Source organism: Hypanus sabinus, chromosome 4, assembly GCF_030144855.1.
Source record: "Hypanus sabinus isolate sHypSab1 chromosome 4, sHypSab1.hap1, whole genome shotgun sequence".
In the NCBI taxonomy this organism is placed as follows: domain Eukaryota; kingdom Metazoa; phylum Chordata; class Chondrichthyes; order Myliobatiformes; family Dasyatidae; genus Hypanus; species Hypanus sabinus.
Window position 1 is genome coordinate 96618838 of NC_082709.1, and position 24690 is coordinate 96643527.

The 24690-nt window shown below is 42.7% G+C and overlaps 1 protein-coding gene across 12 annotated transcripts in view; it reads left to right on the forward strand.

The window, feature by feature from the left end:
• The first annotated feature begins 1514 nt into the window (after positions 1-1514).
• LOC132393009 (succinate--CoA ligase [ADP-forming] subunit beta, mitochondrial-like) overlaps positions 1515-24690 on the forward strand; it is a 173559-nt gene continuing 150383 nt past the window's right edge. For all 12 annotated transcript variants that reach the window (XR_009511729.1, XR_009511719.1, XR_009511722.1 and 9 more), the window contains exons 1-2: positions 1515-1681; positions 18318-18501. Coding sequence is in view for 1 of the 12 variants with exons in the window: in XM_059967694.1 (XP_059823677.1) it covers positions 1532-1681; positions 18318-18501 (334 nt within the window). In the remaining 11 variants the exon portion in view is untranslated. The remainder of the gene's footprint in view (positions 1682-18317; positions 18502-24690) is intronic.

Consider the following 24690-nt stretch of genomic DNA (forward strand, 5'->3'; position numbering starts at 1 on the left):
TACCCAGAACATCTTCAGGGAGCGGTGACTCAGAAAGGTAGCTTCCATTATTAAGGACCTCCAGCACCCAGGGCATGCTCTTTTCTCACTGTTACCATGAGGTAGGAGATACAGAAGCCTGAAGGCACACACTCAGTGATTCAGAAACAGCTACTTCCCCTCTGCCAACCGATTCCTAAATGGACATTGAATCTTTGTATTTGTTTTTGCACGTTTAAAAAAAAACTATTCAATATACATATATCGTAATTGATATACTTGTTTATTTTTTATATTTTATTTATTACTTTTTTTTCTCTCTGCTAGATTATGTATTGCATTGAACTGCTGCTAAGTTAACACATTTCATGTCCCATGCCATTGATAATAAACCTGATTCTGATTCTGAAAATTTACAAGGATGTTGCCAGGACTGGAGGACCTGAGTTATAAGGAAAGATTAAATAGGTTAGGACTTTATTCCTTAGAACATAGATGACTGAGGGGAGATTTGATAGAAGTCTACAAAGTTATGAAGGGAATAGATAGGGTAAATGCAAGCAGGCTTTTTCCACTGAGGTTAGGTAGGACTACAACCTGAGGTTGTGGGTTAAAAGTGATAGGTGAAAAGTTTAAGGGGAAAATGAGGAGAAACTTCTTTACTCAGAGGGTAGTGAGTGTGTGGAACAAGCTCCCAGCACAAGTGTTGCATGCAAGCTCAATTTTAACATTTCCAAGAACTTTGAATAGGTACATGATGGCAAAGGTATAGAGGGCTAAGCAGTTTAAATGTTTCACCATGGGCTGAAGGGCTGGTTTCTGTACTGTACATTCTATGACCAATTAACCTACTAATGGGTATTTGGACTGTAAGGAGAAGCTGGAGCATCTGAGGAGACCCATGCAGACACAGGAAGAATATACAAACTTTTATAGAGGATGCTGGAATAGCGTTGTGCTAACCACAATACGACCTTTGCTCCTTCTGCAGTTTATGTTTGGATCAGATGATCTCCATAACTAATCCTTATAGAGATTCTGGTCTCATTTGATTAGATAAGTTCCCTTTGTCCTATCCACCCTGCCTCCATCTTCTCTGCAAATTAAAACCAGTCTGTCTTGTTTACTCTCTTTCCCTGTCTTGAAGGTCGTTGGCTCTGATCCTCCCTACACAGATGCTGCCAGACCTGCTGAATGTTTCCAGCACTTTATTTCAAAGACATTAAGACAGTCAAAAGTCAAAATAAATGTATTATCAAAGTATGTATAACTCACCATAGACTATCCCAAAATTAATTCTCTTGCAGATATTCACAGCAGACCGAAGAAATTAATAAAATAAAATTAATATAAAACTACACAGAAACAAAGTTTGACAAACCAATATGCGAAAGAAAAATTGTGCAGATAGGAAAAAATAATAAATAATGCTGAGAATCTATGTAGTAGTTAATAATTTTGAGAACGAGTTGTAGAGTCCTTCGCGGTGGGAGTTGAGAACTTTTGGAATTAGTTCAGTGTTCAGGTGTCGGTCCCGAGCTCGTCCGTCGGAATGGAGGAGCAAGGTAGTTCTGCGCATGTGCAATACGGCTGTGTGAGTGGGATGGCGGCGGTTTATTGTCGGTTGGCGACTTTCCACAGTGGACATTATTGTGGTGGAGGCTTTTGTCGCATCATAGTCGCCATCTACCACCGTGCAAAGGCGAGTGGCGGGATCCCGGCCCCGCAGTTAGCGGCAGAGTGAAAGCGCGGCTGATGGGTTGAAAGTGGGTGACATTGATGGGCCGGCCCGAGGCGACGGAATCTGTGCCCGGTGCTCTGGGGGTGGGCAGTTTTGGTGTTCAGCTCAGCGCCCTGGTTCTGTTTACTCCGAGATATTTACTTCTGATGGAGGTTCTGTACTTTTTGTTTGCCGAACTTAGGTAATTGTTTTCTGCACCTCAAACCCGTGCTTGCGCATAGCAAGTAAAATGCTTCAGTGACTTTTGCTGACTACTAGAATTGGCCTTTCATCTTTAGTACGCATGTTTGGTCAAGAACTAGATTTAGGTTAAAGGTCAGAGTGGAAACATTTATTCGTAACTTGAAGGACAACTTTTTCCACACAAACAGCTGCCAGATACAATATGATATTTAAAAGGCATTTGTATAGGTACAAGGAAGGAGAGGCTTAGAGGAGGATGGGATAAAGGGAGGCAAATGGGACTAGTTTAGATGAGCATGGGTCAACGTGGGTGAATTGGTTGAAGGATATGTTTCTGTGCTGCATAAATCCATGACTTTTATGAAATTCTTAAGAATTGTGGTCTGTATCCTAATTTACAGTGTGGTGTCAACCCATTGTTTTTCATGGCTACTAATTGATCAATAGTTTGATATTTAGTATTATCAGTTGTTGTATCCCGCCATGGTCTGACCTCCCTCTACTTCTGTTCCTGCTGTGATCTTCTGAATCTAATGTTCCTATATCTTTTATTTTGTGCATCTTCTAATATGTAATTGCCTGTAAAACATTTCTCTTCTACAAACTCATTCCTCTTTTCCCAAAGAAAGCAAAAGAGACTGCAGGTCTGGAGCTACAAACTGTTGGAGGAATTCAGCAACGTCTGTAGGAGGAAAAGGGGAATGGCTGTCATTTGGGTTGAAACCCTTCCACCCCTAAATACTGCATCATCTGCCAAGTTCCCCTAGCAGATGATTTATTGCTCTTCTTGTGCCAAGCACTTAAAACCTTTTCAGATAAAATGTTTGTCCACCTGTGGTAATGTGATTTGGACAGCTTGATTTATGACAGATTATGTTATGAAATGGGCATATTATCTGAATGGTGTTAGAGTTAGAGACGGGAGGTACACCAAGACTTGAGTGATCTTGTAAACCAATTGATGAAATTAAGAACTGAAAGGCCTGTTTCTGTGCTTTATGATTTTATAATCTAATACATGCTTAATTTCATTGAGTAACAATCTACCAGTGCTTGCTCTATGCTTTTGGTAGTAGTGCTCTGACAATGAAAGAACTTGTGTGTAGGACCAGGGATGCTGTACTGTACTTGCAGAAAGCTTTGAGAGTGTCCTGGGATTATATCAGCATGAGAAAAGAGTTATTACAATGGAGGGACTGCAGTGATGGTTCACCATTCATTTCCTGGAGTTGAAACATAAAATCTCAGTGGCACTTGACAGACAGCATGCAGGAAACATGTTCCTGATTGCAGGGGGCTCCAGAGACTCCTGGTAAGCCATTGAGGACTGGGATGAGGAGACATTTCTTAATGAGAGAATCAGGTGGCATATAAGACCATAAACCCATAAGATATAGGAGCAGAATTAAGCCATTAGGCCCATCGAGTCTGCTCCACCATTTCATCATGGCTGGTCTAATTTTCTTCTTAGCCCCAATCTCCTGCCTTCTCCACTTACCCTTTCATGCCTTGAACAATCAAGAATCTATCAACCTCTGCCTTAAATATAAATAAAGACTTGGCCTCTGCAGCTGCCTGTGACAAAGAATTCCATAGATTCGCTACTCTCTGGCTAAAGAAATTTCTCCTCATCTCTTTTCTAAAAGGACATTCTCTATTCTGAGGCTGTGTCCTTTGGTCTTAGACTCTTCCACCATAGGAAACATCCTCTCCACATCCACTTTATCAAGGTCTTTCACCATTCACTAAGTTTCAATGAGGTCATCCCTCATTCTTCTGAATTCTAGGGAATGTCCTTCATATGACAAGCCATTCAATCCTGGAATCATTTTTGTGAACCTCCTTTGAACCTTCTCCAGTTTCAGCACATCCTTTCCAAGAAAATGGCCTCCAAATTGCTCACAATTCTCTTAAGTGAGGTCTCACCAGTACTTTATAAAGTCACAATATTATATCCTTGCTTTTATATTCTGGTTTTCTGAGATGAATGCTAACATTGCATTTACCTTCCTCACTACAGACTCAAACTAAATTAACCTTGAGGGAATCCTGCACAAGGGCTCCCAAGTCCCTTTGTGTCTATACTGTATACTTTTCTCTATACTGTATTTAGAAAATAGTCAACCCTTTCATTTCTTTTACCAAATTGCATGACCCTTCATTTTCAGACACCATTCCATCTGCCATTTCTTTGCTTATTCTCCTGATCTAAGACCTTTTGTAGACTTTCTACTTCAAGACTACCTGCCCCTCCACCTATCTTTGTATCATCTGCAAACTTTGCAACAAAGCCATCAATTCCATCATCCAAATCAATGACATATAATGTAAGAAGAATATGTCCCAACACAGACCTTTGTGGAATACTAGCAGCCATGGAAACATAGAAAACCTACAGCACAATACAGGCCCTTCAGCCCACAATGCTGTGCCGAACGTGTACTTACTTTAGAAATTACCTTGGGTCACCCATAGCCCTCTACTTTTCTAAGCTCCATGTACCTATGCAGGAGCCTCTTAAAAAGACCCTATTGTAACCACTTTCACCATTGTCACTGGCTGCCCATTCCATGCACTCACCACTCTATGCATTAACTTACCCCTGACATCTCCTCTGTGCCTACTTCCAAGCACCTTAAACCTGTGTCCTCTTGTGGCAACCATTTCAGCCCTGGAGAAAAAGCCTCTGACTATCTACACGATCAATGCCTCTCATCATGTTATACACTTCTATCAGGTCACCTCTCATCCTCCATTGCTCCAAGGAGAAAAGGTTCCAAGGAGAACTTGGGTTCACTCAACCCTTTCTCATAAGGCATGCTCGCCAATTCAGGCAATATCTTTGTAAATCTCCTCTGCACCCTTTCTATAGTTTCCACATCTTTCCTGTAGTGAGGTGACCAGAATTGAGCATAGTACTCCAATTGGGGTCTGACCAGGGCCCTATATAGCTGCAACATTACCTCTTGGCTTCTAAGCTCAATCCCATGGTTAATGAAGGCCAATACACCATATGCCTCCTTAAGGCTGATTTATACTTCTGTGTAGGCTCTATGCCATAGCCTACGCAAGTTTCCTATGCTGTTTATAGTTGTGCATTGATGTGTCTGCATTGCTCTGCAATTCATCGCCAAAACGCTAGATGGCAGTGGGGTTTCTATGCCACTGTGTTGAGTTTCTTCGTGTTGAGTTTCTTTGTGTACTTCAACAATGGCGACTGAGACTGAGCGCATCATGTTGGAGTTGGTGCTAATAAATGTTGAATAAGAATTACTTTTATTGAAATTACTGCAACGCAGAAAAGAGAGAAGATGTCAGAGGAGATGGTGTGTACGACCATTGAACGGATTGAGGCAGAAAGAGGGTAAATCTTCTGTGCTTGTCCAGCCACTGAGAGACATGAACGAGGAAATGCATATCAAATATTTTCAGATGTCAGCAGGTATATTTGACAATTTGGTTCATCATCCAGAAACAACCGGAAGTGCGTAGGAAGAATGCGATGCTACCAAGCGGACCAATCACAGTTGTTGCGGTCTGTGTCGCCACGATGCGTAGTTACATTTTTGGGGAGGTGTGTGTCAGGCTACAGCGTAGGGTACGCGGCTACACTGTACCTACAGTGTAAATTCAACGCAGAAGTATAAATAGGCCTTTAACCATACAGTCAACCTGTGCAGCAGCTTTGAGTGTCTTATGGATTCGAACCCCAAGATCCTTCTGATCCTCCGCACTGCCAAGAGCCTTACCGTTAATCTATATTCTGCCATCATATTTGACCTACCAAAATGAACCACCTCACACTTATCTGGGTTGAACTCCATCTGCCACTTCTCAGCCCAGTTTTGCATCCTATCAATGTCTTGCTGTAAGCTCTGACAGCCCTCCACACTATCCACAACACCCCTAAGTTTTGTGTCAGCAGCAAATCTACTAACCCATCCCTCCATTTCCTCATCTAGGTCATTTATAAAAATCACAAAGAGAAGGAGTCCCAGAAAAGATCCCTGAGACACAACACTGATCAACCTCCATGCAGAATTATGACCTGTCTACAACTATTATTTGCCTTCTGTGCGCAAGTCAGTTCTGGATCCCCTTGATCCCATGCCTTACTTTCTCAATATGCCTTATCAAAAGCCTTGCTGAAATCCATACATCTATTGCTCTACCTTCATCAATGTGTTTTGTCGCAACCCCAAAAAATTCAATCGGGCTCATAAGGCACGGCCTGCCTTTGACAAAGCCATGCAGACTATTCCTAATCATGTTATGCTTCTCCAAGTGTTCATAAATCTTGCCTCTCAGGATCTTCTTCATCAACTTACCAACCACTGAAGTAAGACTCATTGGTCTGTAATTTCCTGGGCTATCTCTACTCCCTTTCTTGAATAAGGGAACAACATCTGCAATTTTCCAGAACCCCTCCTGTCCCCATTGATGATGCGAAGATCATTGCCAGTGGCTCAGCAATCTCATCCCTTGCTTCCCACAGTAGCCAGGGGTATGTCTCGCCTGGAGATTTCAATGTGCAGATAGAATGGGAAAATTAGATTTGTGCTGGATTCCAGGAAGGGAAATTTCTAGAGTGCTTACGAGAATGCTTTTTGGAGCAGCTTGTGGTTGAGCCCGCTAGGGGAAATCAGCGATTCCATATTGGGTGTTGTGCAATGAATTAGAATTGATTAGAGAGCTGAAGGTAAAAGAACCCTTATGGGCAAGTGATCATAATTTGATTGAATTTACACCACAGTTTGAGAAGAAGTGAAAGTTAGATGTATCAATGTTACAGTGGAGTAAGCCTGATTTTTCTCAATCTACTTATTGAAGTCCCCCATGACTATTGTAACGTTGCCCTTTTGGCATGTATTTTCTATCTCCCATTGTAATTTGCAGGCCACATCCTTACTGCCATTTGAGGATCTGTATACAAATCCTACCAGGGTCTTTTCACCCTTGCAGTTCCATAGATCTGTCCACATTGATTCAACACCTTTTCGACTAATTTGATTTCATTTTTTTGTCAACAGAGCAACGCCATCCCCTCTGCCTTCTTGTCTGTCCTTTTAATACAGTGTGTATCCTTGTCCATGCTATGGACATGCTTGGACATCCCAGCTATGATCTTCTTTCAGGCATGATTCAGTGATGCCTACAAAGTCATACTTGCTGATCTACAACTGTGCTGCAAGCTCATCTCCCTTATTCTGTATACTGTGTGCATTCAAACATAACATCTTCAGTCCTGTATTTACCCTTTATGATTTTGTCCACCTTTGACATTGCAACTCATCCTGTTGACTGCAATTTTGCCCTATCAACAGCCTGTACTTACTACACTAGCCTCTGTTTGTAAACCAGCCACCTCATCTTCAGCACTATTATCTGTCTTTCTTACAATATTTCTTGCATTGAAATAAACGCAACACACTCAACCTTTTGATTCGTAAATTGATTTGAAGTTTCACAACATCTGCCTCCACAACCTCTCCACTAACTTTTCTGGCACTCTGGTTCCTATTCCCCTGCAACTGTAGTTTAAACCCCACAGTGCAGCATTAAACCTCCCTGCTAGGATATTAGACCCCTCCAGTTCAGTTGTAAACCATCCCTTCTGTTCAGGTCCTGCCTTCCCTGGAAGAGAATATAATGATCCAAAAATCTTACGCCTACCCTCCTACACTAACTCCTTAGTCGCATATTAAACTTCCCAGTTCTGGCCTCACTAGCACGTGGCACAGGTAGCAATCCTGAGATCACAACCCTGGAGCTCCTGCCCTTTAACTTGGCACCTAACTCCCTGAACTCCCTATGCTGAACCTTGTCACTCGTCCTGTCCATGTAATTGATGCCTACGTGGTCCATGATTTTTGGTTGTTCACCCTCCCACTTAAGAATGCTGAGGACTTGCTCTGAGAAATTCTGGACCCTGGCACCCAGGAGGCAATGTACCATCCAGGAATCTCGTTCTTGCTCAGAGAACCTCCTGTTTGTTCCCCTAGCTCATGAATCCCCTATCGCCACAGGATGCCTTTTCTCCTTCTTTCCCTTCTGAGTCAAAAAGGCAGACTCAGTGACAGTGTCCCGACCACTGTGTCTTTCCTCTGTTCAGTCATTTCCCTCCCTCCCCTCCCCAACAGTATTCAAATTGATAGGCAGTACCTGTTGTTGAGGTGGCTGGCCACAGGGCTACTTTGCACTGGCTCCTTAATCCCTTCCCCCTTCGTGACTGTCACCCAGTCTCCTGTGTCCTGCATCTTTGGTGTAACTTCCTCTATCTATGTCTTATCTATCACCCCCTCAGCCTCCTGAATGATCCAGAGTTCATCCTCTTCCAGATCCAACTCCTTTACGTAGATTGTTAGAAGCCACATCCCCAAGAGATCCATCCTGGCATCTCCACTATCCTAGCTGAGGAGATATAAAGAAGGGAAGGAAAAAAAACTTAATCTAGTGCTTTTCTTTATTTTTGCTTTCTCTGACTGAAGCCTCTCCTCGCAGCAGCCTCAAAGAGCTAAAGCCTCAAGATCACCACTCTGGCCACTCAGGCGATGGGCACTGTGACAATAGCCGTTGTGCTTGCCTCTGCCTTTCTTTAATCTGCTCTTGCTAATCAATTGCAAATGATGATTGGTCAATAGTCAAAGCTCCTTTTCTCTGTACTGACCCACTGCTGCCTTTTGTTCTCGGGCAGTGCACCTGATAGAAGTTCCTTCCTCTCAAAACTTCTAATGTCTGGATTGGCAACTGGCCATGTATCGAGAAATTTGTTACTTAGTGGCATTTGTACATTGCAATGCATCATAATTTTAAAAATTTTAAGTTACAAAAAGACTGAGTGGACAGCCAGTGAGATTATATCTGCTGAAGACCTATTGTGACTATCTGCGAATTGCATTGAGTCTAGAACTTTGTTTAGGCAGGAGAATATTCTGGTCATGACCATTCTCTCTCAAAGCACTTCGTCACTAGATGTGAGTGCAACTGAGTGATAGTCATTGAGGTAGCTCACCCTGCTCATCTTGGACAGTGCCAAGATTGTCGCTTTTTTGAAGCAGGTGGGAATCTCTGACTGCAGCAGTGAGAAATTGAAGATGAACTTGAATACACCACTAGTTGGTTGATACAGGTTTTCAGTTCCCTACCAGGTACACAATTGGCCTGACGCCTTGCGAGGGTTCACCCTCTTGAAAGATATTTTGATGTTGGCCTCTGAGACAGAAACACAGGGTCACCAGATGCTGCAGGGGTTTGCATAGGTGTAGTTATTCTCCCTTTCAAAGTGAGCATAAAAGGCATTAAGCTCATCTGAGAGTGAAGCATCACAGTCACTCATGATGTTAAGTTTCACCTTCTAAGAAGTAATGGCCTACAAACCCTGCCAGAGCTGACATGCTTTTGATTCTGCCTCTCAAAAAGCCATAAAATAGCCTTCTACTGGTCATACCTGGACTGCTTGTATAGTTCTGGACCACCGATCTTGAATGCACAGATCTCGCCTGCAGTAGATTACGAATCTCCTGCTTCATCAATGGCTTTTGGTAATTTCTCAAAGTCACAAGCTCGTCCACATAGGTCGTGATGAAGTTGGTGACAACTGGGATATTCATTCAGAGTCAAAGATGAGTTCCTGAATGTTGTCCAGTCCACTGACTCAAAGCAGTCCTGTAAGTACTGCTCTGCATCCTTTGACATCTTGCTTCACACCACTGGTGCTGTGTTCTTTAGTGTCTGCCTATATGCTGGGAGTAGAAGTAGAGTCAGGTCATCAGAGTGTAGGTCTGGGATTCCATGGTAAGTGCTCTTGATGGCGGTATAACTGGTCAAGTGTGTTAGCTCCTCTGATATGTTGGTAGTTGTTCATAGACTTCTTCAAACTGGACTAGTTGAAATCCCCTACATCAAGGGAGCCTGTTTCATGACTACTGATTATGGTACTTAGCTCCTCCAGAGCCTGTCTGACATTGGCCTGAGGTGGAATGTACCTCTATTACAGTGGTGGCGGAAAACTCCCTTGGCAGAGAGTGGTGAACTTCAGAATCAGAATCAGGTTTATTATCACCAACATGTGTTGTGAAATTTGTTAACTTAGCAGCAGCAGTTCAAAGCAATATATAACAATATAGAAAGAAAAAAATAAACAAATCAGTTATAGTGTATATGTGCATATGATTAAAGTGGTGCAAAAGCAGATATAATACATATTTTAACAAAATAAGGTGAGGTGGTGTTCATGGGTTCAATGTCCATTTAGGAATAGTGGATAACTGTTTGTCAGGTTGGAGGCCGGTGACTAATGTGCCTCAGGGATCTGTACTGGGTCCAATGTTGTTAGAACATAGAATAGTACAGCACATTACAGGCCCTTTGGCCCAAAATGTTGTGCTGACCCTCAAACCCTGCCTCCCATATAACCCCCCACCTTAAATTCCTCCATATACCTGTCTAGTAGTCTCTTAAACTTCACTAGTGTATCTGCCTCCGCCACTGACTCAGGCAGTGCATTCCACGCACCAACCACTCTGAGTGAAAAACCTTCCTCTAATATCCCCCTTGAACTTCCCTCCCCTTACCTTAAAGCCATGTCCTCTTGTACTGAGCAGTGGATCCCCGGGGAAGAGGTGCTGGCTGTCCACTCTATCTATTCCTCTTAATATCTTGTACACCTCTATGATGTCTCCTCTCACCCTCCTTCTCTCCAAAGAGTAAAGCCCTAGCTCCCTTAATCTCTGGTCATAATCCATACTCTCTAAACCAGGCAGCATCCTGGTAAATCTCCTCTGTACACTTTCCAATGCTTCCACATCCTTCCTATAGTGAGGCGACCAGAACTGGACATAGTACTCCCAAGTGTGGCCTATGGTGGCATCTGTTGGTCTCGAGAGACCATGGATCTGCGCCTGGAGTTTCCAGGGCGCAGGCCTGGGCAGGGTTGTATGGGAGATCGGCAGTTGCCCAAGCTGCAGGCCTTCCCCTCTCCACGCCACCAATGTTGTCCAAGGGAAGGGCACTAGGACCCATGCAGCTTGGCACCGGTGACGTCGCAGAGCAATGTGTTGTTAAGTGCCTTGCTCAAGGACACAAACACGCTGCCTCAGCTGAGGCTCGAACCAGTTACTAGGTTACTAGTCTGATGCCTTGCCCACCTATCTAGAGTTTTATAGAGCTGCATCATTGTTTGTCATATACATTAATAATCTGGATGATGGGGTGGTAAATTGGATTAGTAAGTATGCAGATGATACTAAGGTAGGTGGCGTTGTGGATAATGAAATAGGTTTTCAAAGCTTGCAGAGAGATTTAGGCCAGTTAGAAGAGTGAGCTGAAAGATGGCAGATGGAGTTTCATGCTGATAAGTGTGAGGGGCTACATTTTGGTAGGACTAATCAAAATAGGACATACATAGTAAATAGTAGGGCATTGAAGAATGCAGTAGAACAGAGTGATCTAGGAATAATGGTGCATAGTTCCCTGAAGGTGGAATCTCATGAATAGGGTGGTGAAGAAAGCTTTTGGTATGCTGGCCTTTATAAATCAGAGCATTGAGTATAGGAGTTGGGATGTAATGTTAAAATTGTACAAGGCATTGGTGAGGCCGAATTTGGAGTATTGTGTACAGTTCTGGTCACCAAATTATAGGAAAGATGTCAACAAAATAGAGAGAGTACAGAGAAGATTTACTAGAATGTTAACTGGCTTTCAGCACCTAAGTTACAGAGAAAGGTTGAACAAATTAGGTCTTTATTCTTTGGAGCGTAGAAGGTTGAGGGGGGACTTGATAGAGGTATTTAAAATTATGGGGGGGGGTAGAGTTGACATGGCTAGGCTTTTTCCATTGAGAGTAGGGGAGATTCAAACAAGAGGACATGAGTTGAGAGTTGAGGGGTAAAAGTTTAGGGGTAACACGAGGGGGAATTTCTTTATTCAGAGAGTGGTGGCTGTGTGGAACGAGCTTCCAGTAGAAGTGGTAGAGGCAGGTTCGATTTTGTCATTTAAAAAAAATAAAAAAAATTGGATAGGTATATGGACAGGAAAGGAATGGAAGGTTATGGGCTGAGTGGGACTAGGTGAGAGTAAGTGTTCGGCATGGTCTAGAAGGGCCGAGATGGCTTGTTTCTGTGCTGTAATTGTTATATGGTTATATGGAATTGTATGGCAGAGGGGAAGAAGGTGTTCCCGAATTGCTGAGTGTGTGCCTTCCGGTTTCTGTACCTCCTTCCTGACAGTAACAATAAGAATTGGGAGCAAGTTACAGCTTGTGATTCAGCTGGGAGCTCAGAGAATTCGACCGTGTAGGTAGGATTTAAGCCTACCTGGTCAATACCTGTGGAGGAGGGGGAACTGCGCAGGCGCGAGTGACGTCAGCGTCAAGCGCGCACTTTAAAAGGCAGGACTTCTTTTCAGAGCGAGCAGTGGAGTCCGTGGAAGCAGAGTCCTGGGCTTTGGCTAAGTGGGCTTCGGCGTAAGGGGACTTCGGTAAGCCTGTGTGATTGCTCGCTGAGGGGAAGAAGGTAAGGTCGCTAGGTGCTTTTTAGACTTATTCTATTAATCCAGTTCAGGTATGGGGGAGACAGTCAGAGCAGTGGTGTGCTCCGTATGCAGTATGTGGGAGGTCAGGGTCAACACAGTTGTCCCTGATGACCACACCTGCAAAAGGTGCGTCCAGCTGCAGCTCCTATCAGACCGAGTTAGGGAGTTGGAGCAGGAGCTGGATGAACTACGGATCATTCGGGAGGTGGAGGCAGAGATAGATAGGAGTTATCAGGAGGTAGTCACACCAAAAAACCAAGAAGTAGGCAGATGGGTGACGGTCCAGAGAGGCAGGGGGAGTAGGCAGAGAGAGCAGAGCACCCCTGCGGCCATTCCCATTAACAATAAGTATACCGTACTGGATACTGTTGATGGGGGATGACCTACCAGGAATGAGTTGTAGTGGTCCTGCCTCTGGCACAGAGGTTGAACCCTCAACTAGAAAGGGGAGGAGGGAAGAGAAGAGAGCGATAGTTTTAGGGGACTCTATAGTTAGGGGGGGCAGATAGGAGATTTTGTGGGGCAGATCGGGAGTCTCGGATGGTATGTTGCCTCCCTGGTGCCAGGGTCCGGGACATCTCAGATCGGGTGCAGGCTATTCTTGAGAGTGAGAGCATGAACCCAGATGTAGTGGTCCATGTAGGGACCAATGATGTAGGTAAGGTGAGTGAGGGGGTCCTGCTTAGAGAGTTCAGGGAGTTAGGAGTGAAGCTGAAAGGCAGGACCTCCAGGGTGACAATCTCGGGATTGCTCCCTGTGCCACGTGCGAGTGAGGCGAAGAATAGAATGATTATGCACATTAATACGAGGCTGAGAGCATGGTGCAGGAAGGAAGGGTTCAGGTTTTTGGATAATTGGTCTTTGTTCCAGGGACATTGGGATCTGTTTCGAAGGGATGGTCTACATCTGAACCGGAGGGGTACTAACATTCTTGCAGGAGTATTTGCCAGTGCTGCTCGGGGGGGTTTAAACTAGATGTGCAGGGGGCAGGGATCCAGATCCAGAGGGTTGGTCAGAAGGTGCATGGGGTTAAATGTGTACAAGGTTTGGGTGATCTTGAGAAGGTCATCAAAATTCAGGGTGCAATTTGCCCGATGGAAGTTCAAGGAGCTGGGTTAGGTACAGTAGACAGTGTTTTAAGCAAAGAGAGGAGGAATGGGCTAAGAATTCTATACTTGAATGCGCGTAGTGTCAGAAATAAGACAGATGAGCTTGAAGCTCAGATGAAAATGGGGAACTACGATATTGTTGGGATAACGGAGACATGGCTGCAAGGGGATCAGGCCTGGGAATTGAGTGTACCAGGGTATACATGCTATCGTAGAGACAGAAATATGGGAAGAGTGGGTGGGGTGGCCCTGTTGGTGAGGAATGAGATTCAGTCCTTAGCAAGAGGTGACTTGGGAACAGGGGAAGTAGTCTGTGTGGATTGAGCTGAGGAACAGTAAGGGTAAAAAGACCCTAATGGGTGTTGTGTACAGGCCCCCAAACAGTAGTGTGGATATTGGGTACAAGTTGATTAGGGAGTTAACATTGTCATGTGCTAAAGGTAATGCAGTCGTTATGGGAGATTTCAACATGCAGGTGGACTGGGAGAATCAGGTAGGTGCTGGACCCCAGGATAGGGAGTTTGTGGAGTGTCTAAGGGATGTATTTTTGGTACAGCTTGTGCTTGAGCCAACCAGGAACGAGGCTATTTTGGACTTGGTGATGTGTAATGCACAGGAATTGATAAGTGATCTTGAAGTAAAGGAGCCATTAGGAAGTAGTGATCATAACATGATAAGTTTTTATCTACAATTTGAGAGGGATAAGGGCAGATCAGAGGTGTCAGTGTTGCAATTAAATAAAGGAGACTACGGAGCCATGAGGGAAGAGCTGGCCAAAGTTAAATGGGCGGATGCCCTGGCAGGAAAGACAGTGGATCAGCAGTGGCAGATATTCTTGGGCATAATACAAAAGATGCAAAAGCAGTTCATTCCAATGAGAAGGAAGGATTCAAAGAGGGGGAAGGGGCCACAGTGGTTGACAAAGGAAGTCAGAGATTGTATAGCATTAAAGAAAAAGAAGTATGACAGGGCTAAGATGAGTGGGAATACAGATGATTGGGAAAGTTTTAAGGAACAGCAGATCTTAACTAAAAAAGCAATATGGAGAGAAAAAATCAGGTATGAGCTCAGTCTAGCCAGGAATATAAAAGGGGATAGCAAAAGCTTTTTTAGCTATGTGAAGAGAAAGAAGATAGTTAAGAACAATGTTGGCCCCTTGAAGAATGAATTGGGAGAAATTGTTATGGGAAACAGGGAAATGGCAACAGAATTTAATGCATACTTTAGATCTGTCTTCACCAGGGAGGACACAAGCAATCTCCCAGATGTATGGATGGGCCAGGGTCATAAGATAACAGAGGAATTGAGACAGATTGACATTAGGAAAGAAACTGTGATGAGTAGACTGGTAGGACTGAAGGCTAATAAATCCCCGGGTCCAGATGGTCTGCATCCGAGAGTTCTAAAAGAGGTGGCTCAGGAAATTGCGGATGCATTGGTAATCATTTTCCAATGTTCCTTAGATTCAGGATCAGTTCCTGAAGATTGGAGAGTGGCTAATGTTGTCCCACTTTTCAAGAAGGGAGGGAAGGAGAAAACTGAGAACTATCGCCCTGTTAGCCTAACGTCAGTCGTGGGGAAGATGCTTGAGTCCATTATCAAGGATGAAATAGTGGCACATCTAGATGGCAGAAATAGGATTAGGCCGAGCCAGCATGGATTTACCAAGGGCAAATCATGCTTGACTAATCTGTTGGAGTTTTTTGAGGGTGTAACACGGATGTTAGACAAGGGTAAGCCAGTAGATATTGTGTACCTAGATTTTCAGAAGGTATTCGATAAGGTGCCACATAGGAGATTGGTGAGTAAAATCAGAGCTCATGGCATTGGGGGCAGGGTTTCAACATGGATAGAAAACTGGTTGGCAGATAGAAAGCAAAGGGTAGCAGTGAATGGGTGTTTCTCAGACTGGCTGGAGGTGACTAGTGGGGTACCACAGGGCACTGTATTGGGACTACAGCTCTTTACGATTTATGTCAATGATTTAGATGAGGGCATTGAAAACTATATCAGCAAGTTTGCTGACGATACTAAACTGGGTGGCAGTGTGACATGTGAAGAGGACGTTAGGAGAATACAGGGAGACTTGGATAGGCTGAGTGAGTGGGCAGATACTTGGCAGATGTCATTCAATGTGAATAAATGTGAAGTTATCCACTTTGGAAGCTGGAACAAGAGGGCAGAGTATTGTCTGAACGGTGTCGAGTTAGGTAAGGGAGAAATGCAAAGAGACCTAGGAGTCCTAGTTCACCAGTCAATGAAGGTGAATGAGCAAGTGCAACAGGCAGTGAAGAGGGCAAATGGAATGTTGGCCTTTGTTACAAGGGGAATTGAATACAAGAGCAAGGATGTTCTTTTGCATTTGTACAGGGCCCTGGTGAGACCACACCTGGAATATTGTGTACAGTTTTGGTCTCCAGGTTTAAGGAAGGACATTCTGGCAATTGAGGAAGTGCAGCGTAGATTCACTAGGTTGATTCCTGGGATGGCAGGGCTGTCTTACGCAGAGAGATTGGAGAGATTGGGCTTGTACAAGCTGGAATTGAGGAGATTGAGAGGGGATCTGATTGAAACGTTTAAGATAATTAAAGGATTTGATAGGATTGAGGCAGGAAATATGTTCCAGATGTTGGGAGAGTCCAGTACCAGAGGGCATGGATTGAGAATAAGAGGTCAGTTATTTAAAACAGAGTTGAGGAAGAGCTTCTTCTCCCAGAGAGTTGTGGAGGTGTGGAATGCACTGCCTCGGAAGACGGTGGAGGCCAATTCTCTGGATGCTTTCAAGAAGGAGCTGGATAGATATCTGATGGATAGGGGAATCAAGGGATATGGGGACAAGGCAGGGACTGGGTATTGATAGTGAATGATCAGCCATGATCTCAGAATGGCGGTGCAGACTCGAGGGGCCGAATGGTCTACTTCTGCACCTATTGTCTATAAGAGGGCATGCTCTGGATGATGGGGTCCTTAATAATGGACATTGCCTTTCTGAGGCATTGCTCCTTGAAGATGTCTTGCATACTAAGGATGCTAGTACCCAAGATGGAGCTGATTAATTTTACTACTTTCTGTAGTTTTCAGTCCTGTGCAGCAGCCCCTCCCTCTCTCCTCCAGCATCCCCCGGTAGCTTATCAGAATTCTCTCCATGGTACATCGAGAGAAGTTTTCAAGTGTTTTAGATGACTCCTAATGAAATATAGCTGTGTCAATATGCTGGGACCAGTTTAGATCCTCAGAGATCTTGTTACCCAAGAACTTGAAACTGCTCACTCTCTCAACTTCTGATCCCTCTATATGGGATCTTTTGTCTTATCCTTTCTGAAGTCCACAATTGCTCTTTGTTCTTATTGATGTTGAGCATAAGATTGTTGCTGCGACACCACAACTAGCTGGTATATCTTGCAACTGTACAACCTCTCATCTCCATTGCAGTTCTTCCATGGAAAGAAGTGAGGCCACATAGAACAGTATAGCACAGTCCAGGCCATTCGACCCGCAGTGTTGTGCTGACCCTTAAACCCTGCCTCCCATATAACCCCCCACCTTAAATTCCTTGAGTCTGTCTAGTAGTCTCTTAAATTAAATGATTGCTTATATTCAATGTATGAAAGAGATAAAGGGGTACTGGCAGAAAGCAGAAGCAGGATTTTGGGTGATTAGCAATGTTACTAACTGGCAGAGCAGACTTGAAAGACTCAATAATCTACTGTTTTCTATGTTTGAGATGCTTTATTATATCTAGTTGCTTTATAAATAAAGCTATGTATGTGTAACATTCAGTCTGATTCTTCTGGGATGGATTAGTTGTTTACTTTTTCAAGAACTCAATGGACCACTTCATGAATAAAAACTAATGTACCTAATTCAAATAGCACATGCAACTAGCTTTTGTAGCTGTTTGAGTTCTTCCATCAGCTGATTTAGTTCTTTACTGTCTTTTACAGATTTTCTTTCATAGTTTTATTGTAGCCAGCAAAAACATTAGAAGTTGCTTAATAAGTCACTTTTATTTTTAAAAGTCAGCAGAAGGTGCATGGGAAGGCATGTAGCAATGCCACCAATCCCAGAATTACCTTAAAGTTCCATGGCATTCTGACAGTACTCTGGGAATGCCTTCACTTGAAGGACAACAGCAGTTGAAAAAATTCATTCATCTCTCATTCTTAAGGGCAACTGAGGATGGATAATAAATACTGGTCTGAACTTGATCAGGTGCCCTAATTTTGTTTGAACTACTGTTTTCATCTAATGTAAGTAATTTGGTTTAGCCAGCCACTTCCAAATATTGCCTTCAAACTTGTTTTCTCCTGTTTTTGTTTTAACTAAGTTATAAAGTTGAAAGTTGTTTTAATTTACTGAAAGGGTTCCTACTAGTGCAACTCCACACAATCTAATGTCTACCAGCAACTCCTTGTTTTTATTTAATGTTAAACTAGCTGAAAATAACCGGTGGCCAGCTATTGTCAAGGTCAGCGGTCATATTATACAACATTTTATGGAGTGTTCAAGCAATGTGCTTTTAACCTTAAATTTGATGTAGTGTATAATAGTGCAGCTATCAGGTTCATTTGAGTCAGATTTGTTAACCTACTTTTATAAACCTATGTTTAGCAGGTGCAATAATAACTGTCAAACTCCCCGGGCTCTAGATTAGACCTGTAAATTGATTTTGATAATGACTAATACCATTTCTGAAAATTAGAAGTTTTTGATGTAAAGTAGGACAAATTATAATTGATCTTTTTAAAAAAAATAATTTGTTTCAAATTGTTTAGGGACTTGGTGGATCTTCTGGATTGCTTTCAGTCTTTAGCATGCGGCAAAATCAACAGCAGCAAAGGAACCTTTCCTTGCACGAATACTTGAATATTCGATTACTGGAGGATGCTGGTATCTCTGTACCAATGGGGAAAGTTGTCTCTACGCCACAAGAGGCATATGATGCAGCCAAAGCAATTGGTATGTTGGTGACTACTGCATTTAGTTTGAAACTTCTGATTGCTTTTAAACAGTGGTGCTTTCTAAATTGATGTAAATTTGGACCTGAATGATATTGATACCAACATTACCAATAGTCTTACACTATTGTGGAATTAAAAAAAAATTACCAGAGAATGATTTGGAGTCATTTTACCAACATCTACCATAACAGAGCAATAGAGTACAAAAAGTTAAAATATTCCATAAGGTGCATATCACATTTGGAGCAACTGCAAAACAAATTCTCCTATATCTTAATTTGTATTTCTCATCAAAAATCTATTAAAAAATGTCTAAAATTAGTCACACTGATTAGAACTAAATAAAAAGATTTAAGGGAGCTCTTAAGTAGTGTCATGGATTTTGATGCTGACAAAATAATGTGAATGTTTACTCCACTTGATTTCCATGTCATGTTTTTGCAGCAATAAAATTACAGGATGCTAAATTTACAGCTTTGATTTGATTTTCTTTTAAGTTGATTAACTCCATTTAGAAGCAAACTCTGCAGAATGCTGGGAGAACTTTGTAAATAATTGACATATTTTGACACCTTGAACTGATTGGGTTAAAATTATCTATTAGTTTGAATATGACTGCAAGTTGGTTAAAGTTAATTAAGAAATAGAATAACATTGCAAAAAAAAAATCTCAACCAGGTTTTGAAGCACAGTAAGATAATTTGGCCTAGGAAACTATATTTATCGAAATAATTCTCTGCAACCTTCCTAGAAGTCAACAAGACAAAGTTAACTAAGGGAGCCCTGAAATATTATCATTTTTCTCAAAAGAATTTTTAACTTTGTTGAATGTAGTCAGTGCATTTTCCTGCAGAACACCACTAGTCACAGACAGCCAATCAGAAAAGGCTTGTTTTATTTTTAGACTCTGCCTCCTATCAATCAGCCAATGCTCTAACCATGCCAGTAACTTTCCTATAATACCATGGGCTCTTAACTTTGTAAGGAGCCTCACCTGTGGCATCTTGTCAAACATCTTCTGAAAGTCCAAATATACAACATCCACTGCATCCTCTTTATTGTAATCTCCCCAAAGAATTCCAACAGATTCATCAAGCAAGATTTTCCCATAAGGAAATCATGCTGACTTTGTCCTATCTTGTCCTGTGTTTCCCAAGTACTCCATAACCTCATCCTTAACAACTTTCCAACCACTGAGGTCAGATGAACTAGTCTATAATTTCCTTTCTGCTTTCGTTCTTATTTCTTAGTGGTGTGGCATTTGCAATTTTCTTGTCCTTTGGCGCAATGCCAGAGTCCAGTGATTTTTGAACATTACATGTGTCTCCCCAGTCTACTGCTACCACTTTCAGAACCCTATGGTGCAGTTCATCTGGTCTGGGTGACTTATGTACTTTTAGGTCTTTCAGCTTTTTGAGCATGACCTGCCTGTAATGGTAACTGCACTCACTTCTCTTCCCTCACACCCTTCAACGTCTGGCATATTACTAGTGTCTTCTAATTGAATGCAAAAATACTGATTTTGTTCATCTGCCTTCTTGCCCACCATTATTATTTCTCTCATTTTTTTACATACTTGAAAAAGTTTTTACTGTCTGCTTTGATATTGTTTGTTAGGTTGCTTTCATATTTCATCTTTTCCCTTCTAATGATTCTTGTAGTCACTCTGTAGGTTTTTAAAAGCTTCCCAAGCCTCTATTTTCTGGCTATTTTTTGATTGATTGTATGCCCTCGCTTTTGCTTTTACATTAGCTTTGACTTCTCTTGTCAGCCACGGTTGTACTATTTTGCCATTTGAGTATTTCTTCATTTATGGAATACATCTATTCTGTACTTTCCTCACTTTTCCCAGAAATTCATGCCATTGTTGCTGTGCTGTCATGCCTGCCAGCATCTCTTTCCAATTTACTTCGGCCAACTCCTCTCTCATACCACTAATTTCCTTTACTGAAATATTGCTACATCAGACCTTGCTCTCTCATGATCAATCATATTGTGATCACTGCCTCCTAAGGACTCATAGCTCCCTAATTGCCTCTGGTTCATTACATAACACCCAATCCAGTATAGCTGATCCCCTAGTAAGCTCAATGACAAACTGCTCTAAAAAGACATCTTGTAGACATTGAAGAAACTCACTCTATTGAAATCCTTCTCCCAATTGACCTGCATGTTGAAATCTCCCATGAGTATCCTAACATTGCCCTTTTGACAGGCATTTTCTGTTTCCAATTGCAATCTCTGGTCTACGTCCCAGCTACTGTCTGGAAGCCAGTATGTAACTGCCATCAAGGTCCTTTTACCTTTGTAGTTTCTTCACCCACAAGAATTCAACATCTTCTGATCCTATGTCACATCTTTCTATTGATTAGATGCCATTCTTTACCAGCAGAGCCAAACCACTCCCTCTTCCTGTGGCATTCCCCTGTGACGTCATCTCCCACAGCAGTATCCAAAATAGATGGCCACAGGGGTTCTCTGCGCTAACTGCATATTCACAGTTCCATTTCTCCCAGCTACTCAGCTCCTGTAATTTTGGGATGACTACTTCCTTGTAACTCTAATCAATTATCTCCTCACTCTCCAGTACCAGCCGAAGGTCATCCAGCTGCTGCTCCAGATCCCTAACACTGTCTTCAAGGAGCTTCAGCTGGATCTGCATGCAAATGTAGTTCCCTTGGGGACTCTGGGTCTCACAGGACTCCAACCTCTGGCATGAAGAATGCATAATAGCCATTTGCTACACTCCATACAGTAAGAGGGGAAAAAAGGGAACCTTAACAGAAACTTACCCAGAGCCAATGTCTCTTTTGAGCTGAAAGCTGACACTCTCTCACCGCTGGCTTACTTCCAACAGTGGGCACCCCAGCAATGGGGATCGGTCCTGCTGAAGGGTCTTGTCCTGAAACGTCAACTGTACTCTTTTCCATAGATGCTGCCTTGCCTGCTGAGTTCCTCTGGCATTTTGTGTGTGTTGCTTGGATTTCCAGCATCTGCAGATTTTCTATTGTTTGTTCCTTCTGTAGTTTTATTTAACTCCCTGTGCTCTGCTGCTAGTACTGATTGGGCTGCCGGAATGAGCCCGAACACCCGTGAATTCACTTTTAAATAAGCGTCATCAACATGTGAGAAACCTATTCGCTGTGTGCTCCTACCGCTGATTGGGCTGCCAGCTCCCGCCATTGATTGGGCCACTGCTTAGTTTACTACAAAGCGGAGCATTATAACCTTAATTGAATTGTATCCATAGAAATGTGAATCACATCAAACCTATATTATTGCAGATTTAGCTAGCAAACAGTAGTAGGTTGGTTTGCATTATTCTGATCTATGAGAAAATAAAATTTTTAAAAATGTTGTTTATGCTGCATCTTGTAGTACAGTCCCAACACTGACCTCCACTCCCAAACAATTCTGTCCACTGTATGACCTGAGCTCTGTTTAGGTCTTGTCTAGATCCTGGTGTAAGAGGAAGCATCAATCTGAAAACACATTTCTCTTTACAGCTGCTACCTGATTTGTGTATTTTTAGGATTTTGTTTCAATTTCAGATTTCCAGCATGTGCAATGCTTTCTCGTAAAACATTTTTTAGGTTGTTTTCCTTCTGTGGATTTAGAGAGGTGATGATGATGGCATCAGGGAAATGGCAAAGCTTAGGGAAGGAAAGAAGAGTAATAAACATTCTTATTTTTCTCAGTTTTAGTGCTCACATCTTATTTTCTGAATAAGTAGGTGCTGGGTTAAAGTCCCACTCTCGATTCTAGGACATAAATTTCCTTACAGTATGTAGAGTGCCTTTCCTTTGGGAGTATTACCATTGTTATGAATTAATATGATTCCCGAACAATATTATAGTGAGAGGTATGAGCTCACCCAGCTGTACAAAAGTTTCAGCTAATTTGAATTCCTCCTCCCTCTGCCCCAACATGACAATGGCTCCCATTGAAATGAAATCATGTTTTGATATACTTATTAGTGACAGACTTTAGTTTTGTTTAGCCATTGTTACCATTACTCTAGAAAGAAACCTAAGTCCACAGTTTTCTCTGTAACTACCACCACTTCCAACGGGATCCCACTACCCAGCACATCTTTCCCTCCCCTCCTTTCTGCTTTCCGCAGGGATCGCTCCCTACGCGACTCCCATGTCCACTCGTCCCCCCCATCCCTTCCCACCGATCTCCCTCCTGGCACTTATCCTTGTAAACGGAACAAGTGCTACACATGCCCTTACACTTCCTCCCTCACCACCATTCAGGGCCCCAGCCAGTCCTTCCAGGTGAGGCGACACTTCACCTGTGAGTCGGCTTGTGTGGTATACTGCGTCCGGTGCTCCTGGTGTGGCATTTTATATATTGATAGACCCGACGCAGACTGGGAGACCGTTTTGCTAAACACCTGCCAGAGAAAGCAGGATCTCCCAGTGGCCACACATTTTAATTCCATGTCCCATTCCTATTCTGATATGTCTATCCATGGCCTCCTCTACTGTCAAAATGAATCCAAACTCAGGTTGGAGGAACAACACCTTATATACTGGCTGGGTAGCCTCCAACCTGATGGCATGAACATTGACCTCTAATTTCTGTTAATGCCCCTCCTCCCCTTCTTACCTCATCCCTGACATATGTAGTTGTTTTTTTCTCTCTCTCTCTGCCTGTTCTCCATCTCCCTCTGGTGCTTCCCTCCCCCACCCTTTCTTTCTCCTGAGGCCTCCCATCCCATGATCCTTTCCCTTCTCCAGGTCTGTATCACTTTCACCAATTACCTTTCCAGCTCTTAGCTTCATCCCCTATCATTTCGCATTTCCCCCTCCCCCACTACTTTCAAATCTCTTAGTATCTCTCCTTTCAGTTAGTCCTGACGAAGGGTCTCGGCCCGAAACGTCAACAGTGCTTCTTCTTATAGATGCTGCCTGGTCTGCTGTGTTCCACCAGCATTTTGTGTGTCTTTGAATTTCCAGAATCTGCAGATTTCCTTGAGTCCACAGTAATGGTTCATTTTGTTCAAAGTGCTTTAAGGTGCATTTTGAATGCCCAAGGCAAAATTGGAAATGTTTTTATCTTGTGCACTGCCAATTATTTATTTTTGTTGGTGGTGCCCAGGGAGCTTTTAACAATCAGTCTGCTTGGTTGATACAGAGTGTAAAATTTTCGTAAAATATTATTGATCTTCAATATAATGTGAGGAAAAAGAATTAGGAGCTGATCATTGTGGCAACTGTCCAATTTTGCACATCACACAAAATACTGAAGGTTTTCAGCAGGTCAGGCAACACCTTTAGAGGTAATGGACAGTTGGGTTGAGACATTTCATTAGGCCTGGAAAGAAAAAGGGGAAATGACTAATATGTGTAAGTAAGAGGAATAACTGATGGGTGTTAGGTCGATGCAGGTGAGGGGGAGAATGGTAATTATGTTAAGTTGGGAGGTGATAAAACCCTAAATTAGGAGCTGAATTAAGCCATTCTTCCCATCGCTCTGCCATCCTGTCATGGCTGATCTATTAAACCTCTCAACACCATCCTCTGTCTTAAATTCAGGTGTCCCCTGCTTTATGAATATTCGCTTTACGCCACTTCGCTTTTACAAAAGACCTAAATAAGTAACCTGTTTTCACATTACAAAGAGGATTTTCGCTTTTACAGAAATTTTCCCCGTATAATTTAATGGTTCTTCGCTTTGTGCCATTTTGGCTTAGGAAAGGTTTCATTGGAACGCTCTACCTTTGTAAAGGGGGGGGGGGAGAACACCTATATACCCAATGATGGCCTCCATGGCTGTCTATGGCAATGAATTCCAGAAATTCATCACCCTCTGAGTAAAACAAAATTCTTCCTCATCTCTGTCCTAAAGGCATGTTCTTCTATTAAGGCTCTGCCCTCTGGTTCTAGTGTCCCTAATATAGGAAGCATCCTCTCCACATACCCTCTATCTAGGCCTTTCAATATTTAGTAGGTGTTAATGAGATCTCCCCTCCCTTATTCTTTTAAATGCCAGTAAGTACAGGCCTAGAGCCATGAGATGTTCCTTGTATGTTAACCTTTCATTCCCAGGATCATTCTTGTGAACTTCATCTGGACCCTCTCCAATGCTAGCACATCCTTTGTTAGACTAGCGGTTCAAAGCCCACACTGCTCTGAATGTGGTTTGACCAATGCCTTATAAAGAGACAGCATTACATGCT